The sequence below is a fragment of the Lagopus leucura genome, unplaced genomic scaffold (genome assembly GCF_019238085.1).
Source record: "Lagopus leucura isolate 7727_CA_CO unplaced genomic scaffold, USGS_WTPT01 Super-Scaffold_100002, whole genome shotgun sequence".
In the NCBI taxonomy this organism is placed as follows: domain Eukaryota; kingdom Metazoa; phylum Chordata; class Aves; order Galliformes; family Phasianidae; genus Lagopus; species Lagopus leucura.
In genome coordinates, this window is record NW_024962263.1 from 52,880,133 (window position 1) to 52,895,087 (window position 14,955).

At 38.3% G+C, this 14,955-nt stretch overlaps 1 protein-coding gene across 4 annotated transcripts in view; it reads right to left on the reverse strand.

Moving 5' to 3' along the window:
• Positions 1-14,955, reverse strand: part of ATP6V1H (ATPase H+ transporting V1 subunit H) — a 39,587-nt gene that overhangs the window by 895 nt on the left and 23,737 nt on the right. For all 4 annotated transcript variants that reach the window (XM_042870140.1, XM_042870139.1, XM_042870137.1 and 1 more), the window contains 2 exons: positions 13,891-13,992; positions 9,110-9,223 (listed from right to left, as the gene is read on the reverse strand). In XM_042870140.1, the coding sequence (XP_042726074.1) occupies positions 9,110-9,223; positions 13,891-13,992 (216 nt within the window). The remainder of the gene's footprint in view (positions 1-9,109; positions 9,224-13,890; positions 13,993-14,955) is intronic.

A 14,955-nucleotide genomic window follows, 5' to 3' on the forward strand; every position in this document is an offset into this window, starting at 1 on the left:
CTACATGATGTTTTGATGTGGAATACTGAAATCCAAAAACAAACAAAAAAAAAAACAAAAACAAAACAAAAAAAAAACATAGAACCATGACACAAAGAAAAGTAGTTTTTACATATAGTGTTATTTACATTTAGAGATTCAAATACATTTCACACTGTATTTTGAGCTGCAAAACAAGTGTACTAATAGTAGCTTCAGTTAACTATTTAATATATGGGTACCTAAGCTTTAGGTAGCTATCATCTAACCCTCTGAAAATAAGGCATGAGTTGAACATCACAAAAGCTCTCAAGAAAAAGCAAAGACTCCATGTTCAGGCTTAGGCCTGGCAACAGTTACAAAGCACCCACTAAGCCCACAGATTTTTCTTGCTAAATATGCATATTAAAGGTCATTGCAAAGTATTTTAAAAGGATCTCTTCATGCTGCATAAGCACATGTAATACTGGTAGAAATATTGACAATTTAACCCATAGGTGAGCAAAATCTTCACACAGCTGAAGAGATGCTGTGGAGCTTCATATTCAAGCTGGAAGAAAGAAGAGATCCAAGCCAGGCCTGCTGCAGACAGGCACTTCATTTACAATGTTTTCTCCACCTTGTTTTGAAATCCATTAAATCAATTATTTTGTATCTGTAATCTCAGCAATCGAACAAACTCCGACCACTCCTCTCAGCAACAATATATAAATCCTATGGAAAACACTGAACATTTCATTTGAGTCTTCCCATCTTTCACTGTTTAAATAGAAGCAGTTCAGAGAACTGTTATTCAAAATCAAGTTCACAAAACATTTAAATCCAGAAGAAAAAAGATCAGTTCCTACTGAACATTCTAAAAACTACTTCTCAGTCTAATGTCTTCTCAAACTGCTATTCCCTACGCATAGTAATTTCTACTGCAGAATAGAGTTTGGCAGTTTTAAGACTAAATGGCCAGGAAAGCAAAATTCCAATGAAGTACAATCCTAGCTTCAAATTCAGCTAGTAATAAAAGAATAACAATTTGTATGCTAGAGCCGTGAATTATGATTTAGCACCTTCTCTTCAAAGTTTTATCAGGTGTTTCTGCAGAATCACAGTATTTTAATATGACTTTTTATTGTACTATGTAGTTTTCCATCCTTGAAATACAGACTCCTGATGACAAAGAAGGAAATCATGATAGAATGCTTCAGGTTGGAAGGGATCACTGTGCTCAAAACTGTAATACTGAAGTAATTGAAATTTGACAGCCAACAGAAACTACAACCAGCAACTATGGAAGGGCTTCAAAAATCAAATGTCCACCTGCTCTCTCTTCTTGCCCCCCCTTCCCCATAACTGTGTGCACGTACAAGTTCTAGTACATCTCTGCTCACACTCAAGCCCTGAAAGCAATGATGCACAGATCACCTCACAGCACAAGCCTGCCAAATTACTTATTCTCAAAATACACATGGACCACTTAGAACATGAATTTCCTATGAAGTTATTCAGAAGTATAAAAAAAGCTAACAGTCCTTCACAATACAAATTGCATGGTTTATACTGTCTCAAAATTATAGTTGATGCATACTAAAACCCAACCACACTACACTGTATTCAGCAATAATATCTCTGCTGAAAAGGCAGAGAAGCATGGTTTAAGTATTCAGAAGTATTACCTTCCACATGCTGTTACAAACACCAGTTACTCTTTTCAGGTTGATTATCATTTATGAAATGTGTTTTACTGGGTAACATAGGAAAAGTTTTTGAATGGACTACACCTGGTAATAGGTAGACTGATAAGACACTCAGTAAAGATTTAGGCAGCTGTGACACTTTCCTGTGAAGCCCTAGGAGGCTGCCCTGTTACTCTGCCAGGCCTTTGATCACCTTCCACACACCCTCCACTAAAACTCAAGCTACTCTAGCTTCAGCAACCACCTGTTTTCCCTGTTAAAATAAATACTAAAATACATGAATATTCAAGGTGTTTTTTTAAGCATTCATATTTGGTGACATCATGAAATCAAAACTGCAAGCTTCAGTCTTCATCCAAGTTGATCATGGGTATCCATCATCATGTTGTTACCTACAAAGCACCTAAGATCTGATTTATCTCACACTGTCATTCATCCAAATTTTAAAATTCGGGCTGAGGTTTCAGAATTAATCTTTACACCACAGAACTGTAGTTATCCTTAATAATGCAAGCATTCCACACACTGTAAGATCATGCAGGATGAAAGATGAATAGATCATCAGCCAAGTAACAAATAGCTTCACAAAATACTTAAAAGAAACACCTGGCACAGACTAGAGGTACATACTACAGTGGAAAGCAACTAGGAATAGAAGTGCTTTCTAAAATAAGCTGTAAACTCACAAATAGGACCATTTCTCCTTATTTTAAACACAGTTTGTTATTTCTTTTTTCCTAATTGCAGAAAAAGACCAACTTTACAGAAGCGTAACAGTCAGTCTTTGAGATGGTTCAACTCAGAAGCAAAAGTAGAAACAGTATGACATACAAACATGGCTACCACAGGTTCATGCATGCCTGATCAGCTCAATTATATAGACTAAGGCAAAACACATTCTGCTAACATTTGACACAGACAAGTTTTGGGACTTCTGTACTTACTGTCTTTCACTACACAAATTTTACAATAGTTTTTCCTTTCTAATCAGGCCAAGCTGATCTTTCTTAACCAATATATATTGAGTGACACGCTGAAGGTATACAGAAGTATACTTTATATACACAGCATTCCAGTTGACACAAATTCAATCAATAATTCTTCTCATTTGAAAGCCACCTTTCATCTTGAGTAGGCATCATATTATTGTAGAGAATACTTCAAGCTAGTCATAAGTAGAAAAGATTTTCTGATTACATGTACAGCACCTGTCCAGCCATTATGTAACACTGATGAGCCCTTCAAATCATTTAAAGGGATGAAAGAAAATGAAATTTTGCATACCAGTAACATCGAACATGCTTCGATAGTATGTAACGCTTTACTGTTTAACTGCTGTCCAGAAAGGGAAGGAAAATTACCACACACCTACTGGTGCTTCTTCAGGATAGTATCCAGAAAATTTTGCATTCTTAGGAAAAGGCACAAGGTTTTGATCCAACCATCAAATTCAAGTACAAGGTAAGGAGATCCTGCTTCAAAATTTTATGCTAGTTTTCAGATTTAGTAAAGGACTTGTCAATAACAACCCATGACAGATGGAAAATTTTTAAGGTACATAACATCTGATTTCTAGAGCTTGTGTGCTAAAGAAATAAGCTTTGTAGTTCAATGGGTACTTCTTATAGAGTTATACTTCTATTTCTAGTCTGGTTAGATCTACCTTTTCCTTAAGGAACAAAGTGACCTGGAGACTATTTGTTTCAGCAGGCACAGAAAAAGGAGTAAATGAAATATAGCAAAAATGAAGGGTGAGGTTTTCTATCATGTACGCCAATATTTGTTTTACATCTTACCTCCAATTAATTAGAATTAAAAACAAGGTTATCTTAAAACTAAACATTTACAGATTCGATACAATGGCAAGAGATGGAACAAAGCCAAACTGTTAAGCAGACAAGTTATAAATTTTAAGCCATTTTTTTTCCTGCCCCAAATGGAGACTCTAATGTAATACATGTAACGTAACAATATGAGTGGGCAACCTTAAACGTATCACCTGATTATGGAAAACAATTCACTGTATGGATGACAGCCTTCCTTATGATGTGAAATTCAAGATTAACACACATTTTCAGATTGTATTAAGTTATTTCAAGAGCTTTGCAGGAAGCTCACTTTGACTCAGCAGTCTCCTTTTAGAGAGGTTTTTCCCGTTTTTTTAGAAGCTGCCAGAGTTTCACAACTTACATACAGGCCACAATGAAACAGAATATCAATGAGTCTCTATTACTCAAAAATTTTTACATTTCCTGAGGAATTCAATTCAACAATATTCCTTCCTATTAGGGAAACAAGATGAAGTCATTTTTTCATTTATGTGATTTGTTATGAGCTAACACTCACTCAGAGACATTCGATGAATTAAAAAGAACTAGACTAAATCATGCAATGTGGTTCAGAAGTGGCTCTGTATTGCGGTTCACTTGGCACAATGAGCTATAAGCAAAATGCTTTCAGTATTTAAGAGCTTCAACCTCGTACATAACACTTTGAAACTGCCATAAATCACTTAACTGCATTTTACAATCAAAACTTGAGGACATCACATCTTTAAGTTAACACTAATTAGAAGTGAAACTGTCAGAAATTTCTTTGGTGACATGGTTTTTCTTGTTATTAAGGATAGTGCTTAGAAGTGCTTGAAACTCAAGAAATAAAGTGTGTTTTACAAATGATGCAGATCTCACCAAAAAAAAACATTATACAGTGTGAAATCCCACAGAGCACAAGCACAGCACAAACAACAGCCCCTGATGATACTGAATGAGACTGTACAAGGACACATTCACTTCCACATAAAAGGATGAAGCACTAATGCTATGTATCAGATGTGCCTATGATTAACTGGATTTTTGCTCAATTTGTCTCATATCTAGGAACTGTGCTCTTCAAAAAAAATTTAATTAGACTATTTCCTCAAGTTTTTGAATTAGTCAAGTTCTAGTTAGTAAATAACTGAGAAGAAATAGTATTGATAATGAAGACCAAGAAACTGGGTAAATGTTAGATTTAAGCCCGATGTGTTAAGCATTACATCTGCCAGTTTACTATCATTACACTCTGCACTTGGTAAAAGTGCCAGTAAGGTCCATAAGCTCAGGAGATGCACAGGCTTAGGATAACGTTCAACCGAAAAAAAAGAATAAAAAATCTTGACTGTTCAATATTAACCCTAGAACAACAGCTTCCAGATAGATCACATCACAAATTCTAGGCTGTTTGGTTTTTTGTTGTTGTTGTTTTAAATGTCTCTCAGCATAACTAGTCATTTTAAAAGATGAAGAGCAAGTAATTGTGTCTGGTAAACACTCTCTGAAAAAAGCTCATTTGAAGCTTATCTGAAATCATTGCTTTGTTCAATAGTTTATTAATTTTATTTCCAATAAATGTGCATCAATCATGCATCCTAATTCCCATTGTTAATATCCTCCAGCTCACTCATACTCTGCACTTTGATGTCTATTCACTGAATCCCTTTTTATTCTAAAAGCCTACTCATTTGAAGGAGGTCTCTAGCTCTCAGCCCACACAGGTGAAAGGATGCGGCAGAAATTAGGCATCACACCTGAGCCCAGAGGTAACATTTGCAATCCCTCACTAACAGTAACTCACTACTAAGACTTAAGCAGAAAGATGCAACACCACAGTCTAGTACTTTAATCAGTGTGAACAACAAGTGTGGTTGGACTAGATGATCTTGCAGGTCATTTCCAACCTTGTGATTCTGTGTGTGTGAATAATCAAAGATGCTGCAAGTTCAGTCATTATCCCAACTCAGAGGAAAAATGAACTTGTGCCCAGATCCTCCATGGTTTTAGTACTCTAATGAAAACTGAAAACCTTTGATCTATAGAGGGTGAGCCACCATATTTTATGATACACTTCAATGGAGAAAAAATAGCACAAATAATATAACTGCACATCTCAGCCAACAATAATTCCAAAAGAAAGTTATTCCCTTGACATAAGGAGCACAACCACATTACCATAATTTGTCACCCCTCCACCTTTCCTTCTGCAGAGGTAGAGAACAATTCAGCACAAACCTGCACAGGTTCCTTAAAACAATATACTTCAGGTCTGTCATTTTAGAACTTAATATTTGATACTTTCCAATTGTGCAAAGACATAGCTCCAACTAGCATTAGATTATCAAAATCAGTTCACATTAATAAAATAGTCATGTTGGGCACTGCTCTCTGAATTCTGTCAAAGCCAAGGATGCTTCTCACATATATGCAAAAGGCACAGCAGAAAAAGAGACACAGTAGAAAAGAAATCCTACACCATTATTTCCATGCCAAACTTTCTCAGCTGCCAATAACAGGTTTTTGTCATTAGTGCCAGGACTAACATGCTCTTAGTTCAAGTGAAATTAAAGCACAGGATAAGTTACCATTTAAAGACATTAAGTGATGCTAAAAAAGATATGTTCTCTTTCTGCTTCATCAAACACGTGATCATTTAACGTGCAAATGGAATATTTCACTTAAATTACCTCACCTGAAAAAAATAACTGTCAGCAGTTGCTGCCTTTGCCAAGCTAGTTTTACCATTGAACAGAACATCTGACAGTCTGATTTCCTCCCCATTTATCCCTGACTTAAAATCCCCTACAGAAAAGACAGCTGAGCAGCCTGTAATGAACTACTCAAATTACTTAGAAATTAATTGTATCCAAGTTGACTTAATAGCAGTCTAAGGATACAGGGCTGTTTTAAACCGATCGTCACTTCAGCTGCTCCGTGGCAGTCCCTCACTCCGGTTACAGTTCTCCTCACCCTTATGCTCCAAAGGCACACTACTCACACTGAGCCTCAGCCTGGCAGAGAAAGCCTTTATTTGCTTGTCCTCTGCTAGGCTCCACGATGTAGGAAGAGCCTCACAGCCTCTGTCATGCACATACAACAGACAGTAATGGAGGGTTTCACCACACTAATTAAAGTCAAGGAAAAACACTTGCCTCAGTTGAAAGAGACGGAATTCCGAAGTACATGGAAGCAAGGGAAAAACACTTATTTCTCCATCTCTGAAAATCGAGGTAGGGGAAATGTTGACTTTGCCCAGTAATTCACATTATGGCAAAACAATGCTAAACAAGTAGGCTTTGAACTGCACTATGCAGCACCTAAAGGGACTGGTTTCTCTTCTCTCCACACAAGCTATGAAACTGAAGAAGAGCTCATACTTATCAAAAGCCAGATCTATACAAAGACAGATTTAGTTTCTTACATGTAGCTTGTAATAGATAAGTGGTGTATCATTTCTTTAGCACAAGTGAACACTTCTGCAATTATCAGTACTGACAAGGACAATGGGTCCCAAAGACTCTCCTTCCAATAAGTATTAATGGAAAAATCCCTACAGAGGTGACAATACAAGTCTGAAAAAATGCACTAACTTTTTGACACCTCTGTAGGTCTGAAACTAGATTTAACTGCAATTTCTCTCTCCATTCTCAAGTCTAAAAGTTCAGAAGCTGTGAAAGAAAAGCAGGGGCTGATATGTTCACACTATAGAAAGAACCAAGACAAACCCAGAAGAGCAGATTTGATATATTTAAAATTAGTAGACGTAAGCTTGAAATGAGAAAAGCCAGGCTAAGCACCCAAGAAAACTTCTACTGCCAGTGAGGAACATGCTGGAGAAAGGAAGATTACTATTTTTATTAACAGACTTTCAAGACATTAAAACACAAGCAAATAAGACCTTTCCCCTTATTTAAGAAAAATTCAGTATCTAGGCCTCTATTATGTAAGAGAATTTATAACACCAAGAACATTTAATGTTTTTTTTCTTTGTGTTGTTTTGATATCACCAAACTGAGAAGCAAGGTGAAAAGCAATACAAAATCCTGTGCCCTAATTAGGTTGTGCCTCACCATACATTTAGTCTCTAACTCCACACATACAGAAAATGAATATTATTTATCAAAGTCCTCCTTACAGGTAGAGAACATTCAGTCTGTATAATTTAAATTTATGTTTCACTGTTAGATAAGGCTACCATGGTATGAAAGAGGAAGAAAGACCATGTGAATGTAATAATAAGTATGCAAATTAGAAAACCAAGTACTTCAGAAAGAAAGGGGTAAAGTTATCATTATTTAATAAGAAAATATGTATTGTGGGAAAGGGAATCAGGAGGCTTTTGTCACCCTTCATAGCCTGTTTTCTACAGAGAATAGATCACATAAAGAATCTGCCAGAATATGCTTGGTAAACCTTCTTCCCGTACCACTTTCACACTCTTTGAACCATCACTAATCAGCCTTCTGAAAACCAATCTGTATAAGCAGCAAAAGCAAACAAACAAACAAAAAAAAACACGACAGAAATTGCAGGTACTTCAAAGAACCAACATTTTAATTTTAAACATAAAAAATAGGTACAGTTAGCATACCTAATCTATGTGACAGGTTATACTGAAGCTATGTGAACACTAAAGTTTTTCACAATGCCAGCCCTTCAGAACTTTTATAGATAAAGTCCCATTCTCTCTCTATTGCAAAGGCAGTATGACCTACCAGTCATTTCTATGGCAGAGGTCAAGATTTTTGAAGCTTTATTAGAGAACTAGTCAAAAACCAATGAAAGGAAAAGCCTCACTTCAAACACCATTCTAGGCAAGTGATGAAAGAGAAAGGAGTGAGCAATTTTCAACTTCACCTAAATAAGCAACCCACAAGCTTTTGCTGCTCCAGAAGACTCAAGAAAAATTTAAAGAACACTCCTCAAAATGGAAACAGGAAAATACTAGTGTAGTGTGGTGGAAAAGATTAGAGTAATGAACAGTGCAACAGGCTAGTCAGAAATGCAGATCGCAAAATAACTGCTACTATAGTATTTGATATTATAGTACTCGTAACTACCTCAAGCTACCATTTCATTCAGCTAAGACTAATAAGTTTGTTAGGACATTTATACTTCTTGTTACCACTTTCATGACTTCACACTTTTGCAAATCTGAACTGCAGCTCATAACAAGTATTAAACAGTTCAAGGAAGCGTGTTACTGAATTACTTCAATTCCGTAAGGTCAAGCTATTCAATTCAACTGCCATAATAGCAGAGAATGTAGCTGCAATCTTAGACATTAGCATTAGCATCATAGAACCACAGAATACCCTGAGCTGGAATGGACCCATAAAGATTAAGTCCTTTCCTTAGCTCCACATTAGATGTAGATTTTTGGGTTGTCCTTTGTCAAAGAGCATCATCCCAACACTTCCTAAAATCAAGCAACCTGGAGCTGTGACCTGCCTGGAAAGCCTGTTCCAGTGTCCAACCACACTCTCAATGAAGAACATATTACTCTACTATTTAATGAAGGCAGCTTTACCACATGAAAATTTGATTCTGACTCTATACAAACACACTAAGAAATTGGTACCCCTTTCTAGCCCAACATTTCTTACTGTTAAAAGAAGCTTTACATACCAGTTGTGAACCATCAGCTTCTGCACAGCCAGCAGCGCATTATAACGAACTTGTTGATCTTCATGATGCATATGGTTCATTACTAGCTGTTTACCACCAAGTTGTTCAATCACGCTGAAAGAGAGAAAAGTAAGTTTTTTCCCCACGTTACTTCAGCTTCTGGGTAACTAGCCCATCCAACTATTTGATAATTCAAGGCATCCAAATTTAATCAGCTATCATAGCTATTTTATTGAAGTACTTATTTCCTAGCACAATGTAGCAATCAGACAGATCAATGCAACAAGAAAGGTGTTACAACAAGGGTGTGATGACAACAGGACAGCACAATAGAAGAGTGCTATAAAGGAAGGGAAGAAGATTGAACGTGGAATCTTCTGATACAAGTGAGCACAGGGGAAAGTTCCACCAAGGAGGGATCTCCAGAAAGAGATCCTTCCCCAGTGGCAATCAGACCTTAAATGGAGTCTAGGAGAGCTGCAACCAGGCTCCACTCCTTCTGGTCACGCAGTTAAATTGCCTTCACCTGTGCTCCCAGGACAGACCGAGTCCTTTCCTCAGGTGCTCAATCAGTGGTTCAGGCCATGACACAACAGTTCCCATACACACATACTTCTTATTTGACATGTCACTAATACGAATTTCTCATGCTACCTCCTGAACAAGTTGCTTTTTAGAATTTATTAAAGAATTCACAACATAAGAAGAAAGCTTGCTATCCACTACATACTTCCCTAGTTTTTAACCATCAAGCAATGACCCTTTTCACAAAAAGAGTAATTTACCCAACTTGCTAAAGAACTCAATATTGCCTTGAAAAGACACTATTTTTTATTTCACATTATCATATGAAGTGGAAGGCTAGAGAGAACTTGAATTCTGAGTCTGTACTATATGCAGAAGGTAAACTCATTAAATGTGAGGTTCTAATTAACTCCTGAAACCTTCAAAAGCTTAAGGATGATCCCCCTAAGAGATGAGGAACAAAAGATGTGGAAGACATCTGAATTCTTCTAAGCCAAAGAAGAGCATCCCTTCTCAGAGCAAGTCATACAAGTGAAAAAAAGAAGTGTGGAACACCAGCCAAGCACAAGAGTAGTAAAGAGCTGAAGATGAAAAACTATAGCCATTAAGTTTTTTTAATCCTTTAGTCCTATAATTTCTTATGTCATACTTAAGAATAAACCAGATTACAATGAATTTCCTTAAAAGAAATATATTGAGGAATTTTAGCTTGTCCTTCAAAACAGAAAACTTAATTTAGACAGGGCTGTGCTCAAAAAAAAAAAAAACCCAACAAATGATGTATTAGAAATCATAAGAAGGTTAATGCAGGTTAGAATTGAAGACACTTGTTACTCAATAGTAATCATTCCCTTTAACCAACAACACACTTCTAAAAAGGTTTAACAGCTAAGGAGGACCAGGTATAGCAACTTAGCAGAGGTGCAGTCCCACCAGTATTTTTTCCCAGCTAGAGACAGAGAAAATAACAGCAATCACAGAAGGGCTTGGGTTGGAAAGGACATTAAAGGTCATCCAGTTCCAGCCCCTGTGGGCATGGTTACAATGGCCAGATCAGGCTGTCCAGTACTCCATCCAACTTGGCCTTGAACACTACGAGGGATGAGGCACAACTTCTCCAGGCAACCTATTCCATTGTCTGAGTAAATAATTTATTGTAGCCCTCAATTGTGTTATTCCAGTTGTGTGATTCATCCCACTATGTGTCCATGACAGCAATTAGTCATAGTTTTCTTGTACCACAGTTTCCAACTCCTCCTACTCATTTCCCATAGTACATGCATTGGTGTAGAGGCACTTAAGCTGGGCTATCAGTTATGTTACCTTCTTGGAGGAGCCCTCCCAGATTCCCCTGGAACCAATACGAAGATTTCTCCTGCTGTTCTCTTAAGTGTCAGCATTCCCTCGCTCTACTCTGTCACTCAGAAATACATCTCCATACCTCATCAAATCCAGCTAAAGCTCAGCTAATCAGTTCAGACAGCTTGCTGCCCAGAACATTCTTGTCCCTCCTGGTCAGTTGTGTTTCATCCAATGTCAACATGTGTATAATCAATGAATGTACAGATGTTAAAGTTATGAAATATACCAGAGAGTTTGGCTATGCAGTTATTATACTAAAACAGAATAGATAGAATGCTTACCCGTATACTGGGCTCGCTATGAAACTCCAGGGGAGGGGATCTCCAGAAGAGATCCTTTCCCACTAGTAGTCAGCTCTTAAATGGGTCTATCAGCATGGACATAAAAGGTGGAGCCAGGCTCCACCCCTCCTGGCAGCACAGGTGAATTACCTTCACCTTGTCTATCAAAGATGCATCCAGATCATAGTACCAAACCCTGAGTGCAACACCATTCATACAACCATTCATTCAACTGGTCCATTCCTCCTCCTGCCCAGGTCCTAGTCACCAACCAGGAGAATACCACCCTAGAATACCACCCTATTCACTGGTACAGTTTGGGGGATGAGCTGCTGGAGAGGAGCTCTGCAGAGAGGGACCTGGGTGTCCTGGTGGATGACAGGTTGGCCATGAGCCAGCAGTGTGCCCTTGTCGCCAAGAGGGCCAATGGCATCCTGGGATGCATTAAAAAGAGCGTGGCCAGCAGGTCGAGGGAGGTGATCCTCCCCCTCTACTCTGCCCTGGTGAGGCCTCATCTGGAGTACTGCGTCCAGTTCTGGGCTCCCCAGTACAAAAAAGACAAGGATCTCTTGGAAAGAGTCCAGCGGAGGGCCACAAAGATGGTGAAGGGCCTGGAGCATCTCTCCTATGAAGAAAGGCTGAGTCAACTGGGTCTGTTCAGCCTTGAGAAAAGAAGACTGAGAGGGGGCCTGATCCAGGTCTATAAATATCTAAGGTGTGGGGGGCAGAATGGCGAGGCCGGACTCTTTTCTCTTTTCAGTGGTGAGTGGAGACAGGACAAAGGGAAACGGCCGGAAACTGCAGCATAGGAAGTTCTGCACAAATGTGCGCAAGAACTTCTTTATAGTGAGGTGACAGAGCACTGGAACAGGCTGCCCAGGGAGGTGGTGGAGTCTCCTTCTCTGGAGATGTTAAGACCTGCCTGGATGCCTACCTGTGCGACCTGATAGTAGGGAACCTGCTTTGGCAGGGGGGTTGGAGACGATGATCTCTGGAGGTCCCTTCCAACCCCTACAGTTCTGTGATTAGTGATGTGCCATGCCCTGTTTGCCCATCCTAGTCACTCACACTTCGTGTGTGTGTGTGTGTGTGTGTGTGTGTGTGTGTGTGTGTGTGGTGGGGAATGTTATGCCACTGCACCTGTCCCCACCTACACCTCCTCATAAACTGTTGTAAGGACTGGGGGTTCCTGACAGTTGTCTCCATGTTCTGGGGTTTCCTCGATTTCAGGACTCCCCTTGTTGCACACATTAATGTCTCCCCAGTCCACTGCAGAACACACCTAAAGAAGAGGTAATTGCCTTAGACACAGATTCTGTTTGTCCATTCATTTGACTTCATAGTTTCAGTGTAGCAACTGCACAGCCATATTAGACCAATTATAATACCACATTTGAGTGGATATGGGCAAGCTGTTTAAGGATTACAGTAACCATCTAATACAACTCATTCAAAGGGCAGCTTGAAGCAGAAGTATTGTCTATTAATCCTTCAGCTTTGCTTCATTGAAGGCAGCAGCATGAGTTCCCAGATGAGAAGATACATCGCCTCCACTTGAAATACTACTTGTCATAAATCTCTTTGGAAAATACAGGAGCTATTTGGAAAATATATAGCACTGCTAGCACAAGCAGTATACTGAACACCTCTGGTCTTTCGTAATAGACCTGTAAGAGACAGTCAATTTGCTCCAATAATCTAAAAACACTTTCAGTTCAAATTGCTTACAAGATTTATGAGGCCTGGGAGTCTTTCTAGAGTGCACAAGTCTTTCAAGCAAACAAAGTTATGGTCCGCTATCTTGACATTAGTAGAATCATGTCAAGCAGTACACAAAAGACATATTCATGACATTTCTGAAGAGACACACCCAACTTCCAGTTAAACTCTGTACGGAAACCAGAAAAACTGTTTCTTTGCTGCAGAAATTGTCACATGTCCCTTTGTGTGAGTGACTGACAAGCATGGTTCCAACAAAATCAAAAGGCCCCTTTCTGCTTCAGTAGTCTTTTCCTTATAGATACAGTTATTCAGCTAGTAACTTATTTGCTTGTAGTTTTTAACACAAAACAAAGTAAAAATGTCTGTATTTTGATATGTTTAAAATACCATTTTCAATTACAATTTGTATTTGAGTAGCAAAAGGAAAACATGAGTGATAACTGAATCTGTACTAACGCTACTGAAATTACAATATGAACTGTGACAAAAGTTTTAAACAAAAATACTTAATCATTGAAATAGCTTATCACCACTTCAAGTTAAATAGTTATAAATGGCAAAAAAATGATACAGTGATTGAATTATTACTAGCTATTTTAATTTTTTCCTATGCACGTCTTCTGCTTTAGACTGAAAAAAGTATTTAAGAGTGCTTTAAACGTAGGTTCCTTTCTATTAGTAAGGGACACTAGAATATACTGAGGCAGATATCTAGTTTGGATTTTCCAATCTGCAACACCTTCTCAGTAAATTACCCTTAATCAACACCTGTGATCCCAAAGTAGCATATTTTAATATAAGACAAAAAGAAATGCAGTCAAGTGTGCACTGTGGCCCAGTGTCAAGAAACACACTGCCAAACACACCAATGCATACCAGCATTTTGCTTACCGTTTCCCGCGGGGATAGTGCCGCACATATTCTCCCACATCATGAGCAGCTACAGCAAGCACCTGTGGGTCATCAGAAACCTCCAGAAGTTTTGTCAGGATTCTAGGAAAGGATAAGAAACAAAGAAGTCCTAGGTTTCGGTTGTTGCTATTTTGTGTGTTTGTATAGCTTCCCTTGGTCTTTATTTTTGTTAAGTTATCAGCTTAGTTCTAAGTTTGCAACCATACAAACAATAGACATTCTAAAAGCCACACAAACAGCAATTCTTTTTTCCAAACATGCAGCTGCATTTAAAAGAAAGATGACCCTGCCTTCATTAATGAAATTACTAAAAGCATTTGCTCAATTCTCTCTAGTAAGCCACACCTACAAACAAATACCTATAGCAATATTTACAAATGCCTCCATATTTGTGTATGCTGTGTTCAAGACCATCAGTTTAGAATTCCAGGTAAGCTGTGCTTAACAAATATATAGAATAGGATAGAGGTAGGACTCAAAAACAAAGCACACAAGGCAGCCACTGCTGCTTCTATTGCTCAATAGACTCCAGTCATGCCTGCATGCTGTTCCCCAGCTCCTGCGCTCAAGGTCCTGCACTATGGATTTAGGAACCTACAAGACTCCATTGCTAATGACAAAGCAAAGGGCTGCATCAAGAATGCTATCGGTCAGCTTTTCCCCACCTCTGTTCCTCTCTTCACCTTACAGCAGCAGCCTTCTTCAGCTCAGCACAGAAATTTACACAGAATGCTGTCATGCAATGGCATTTAAAAATTAAAAAGCATCCCAGCGTTGAGAGGAAAGCAGCCGGCAATAAGAGTTATGCAGTGTATACAGTTGTGAACTCACAGTTCAAGATCAACAAATTTATCTCAAGAACATTCATTACTTATTGAACTGTTGGGGTCTAAAAAGTAGTTCTGTGAAGATAAAAATAATACTTTGTAATCAACTCCCTTTTCATATATCAGTTATTTTGTTAATATGAACAGAAACACAGGGCCAGAAGAATTAAAAAACAATTTCTCAACTTATTCTATTGTTTTCATTTGCTAAGAGGTA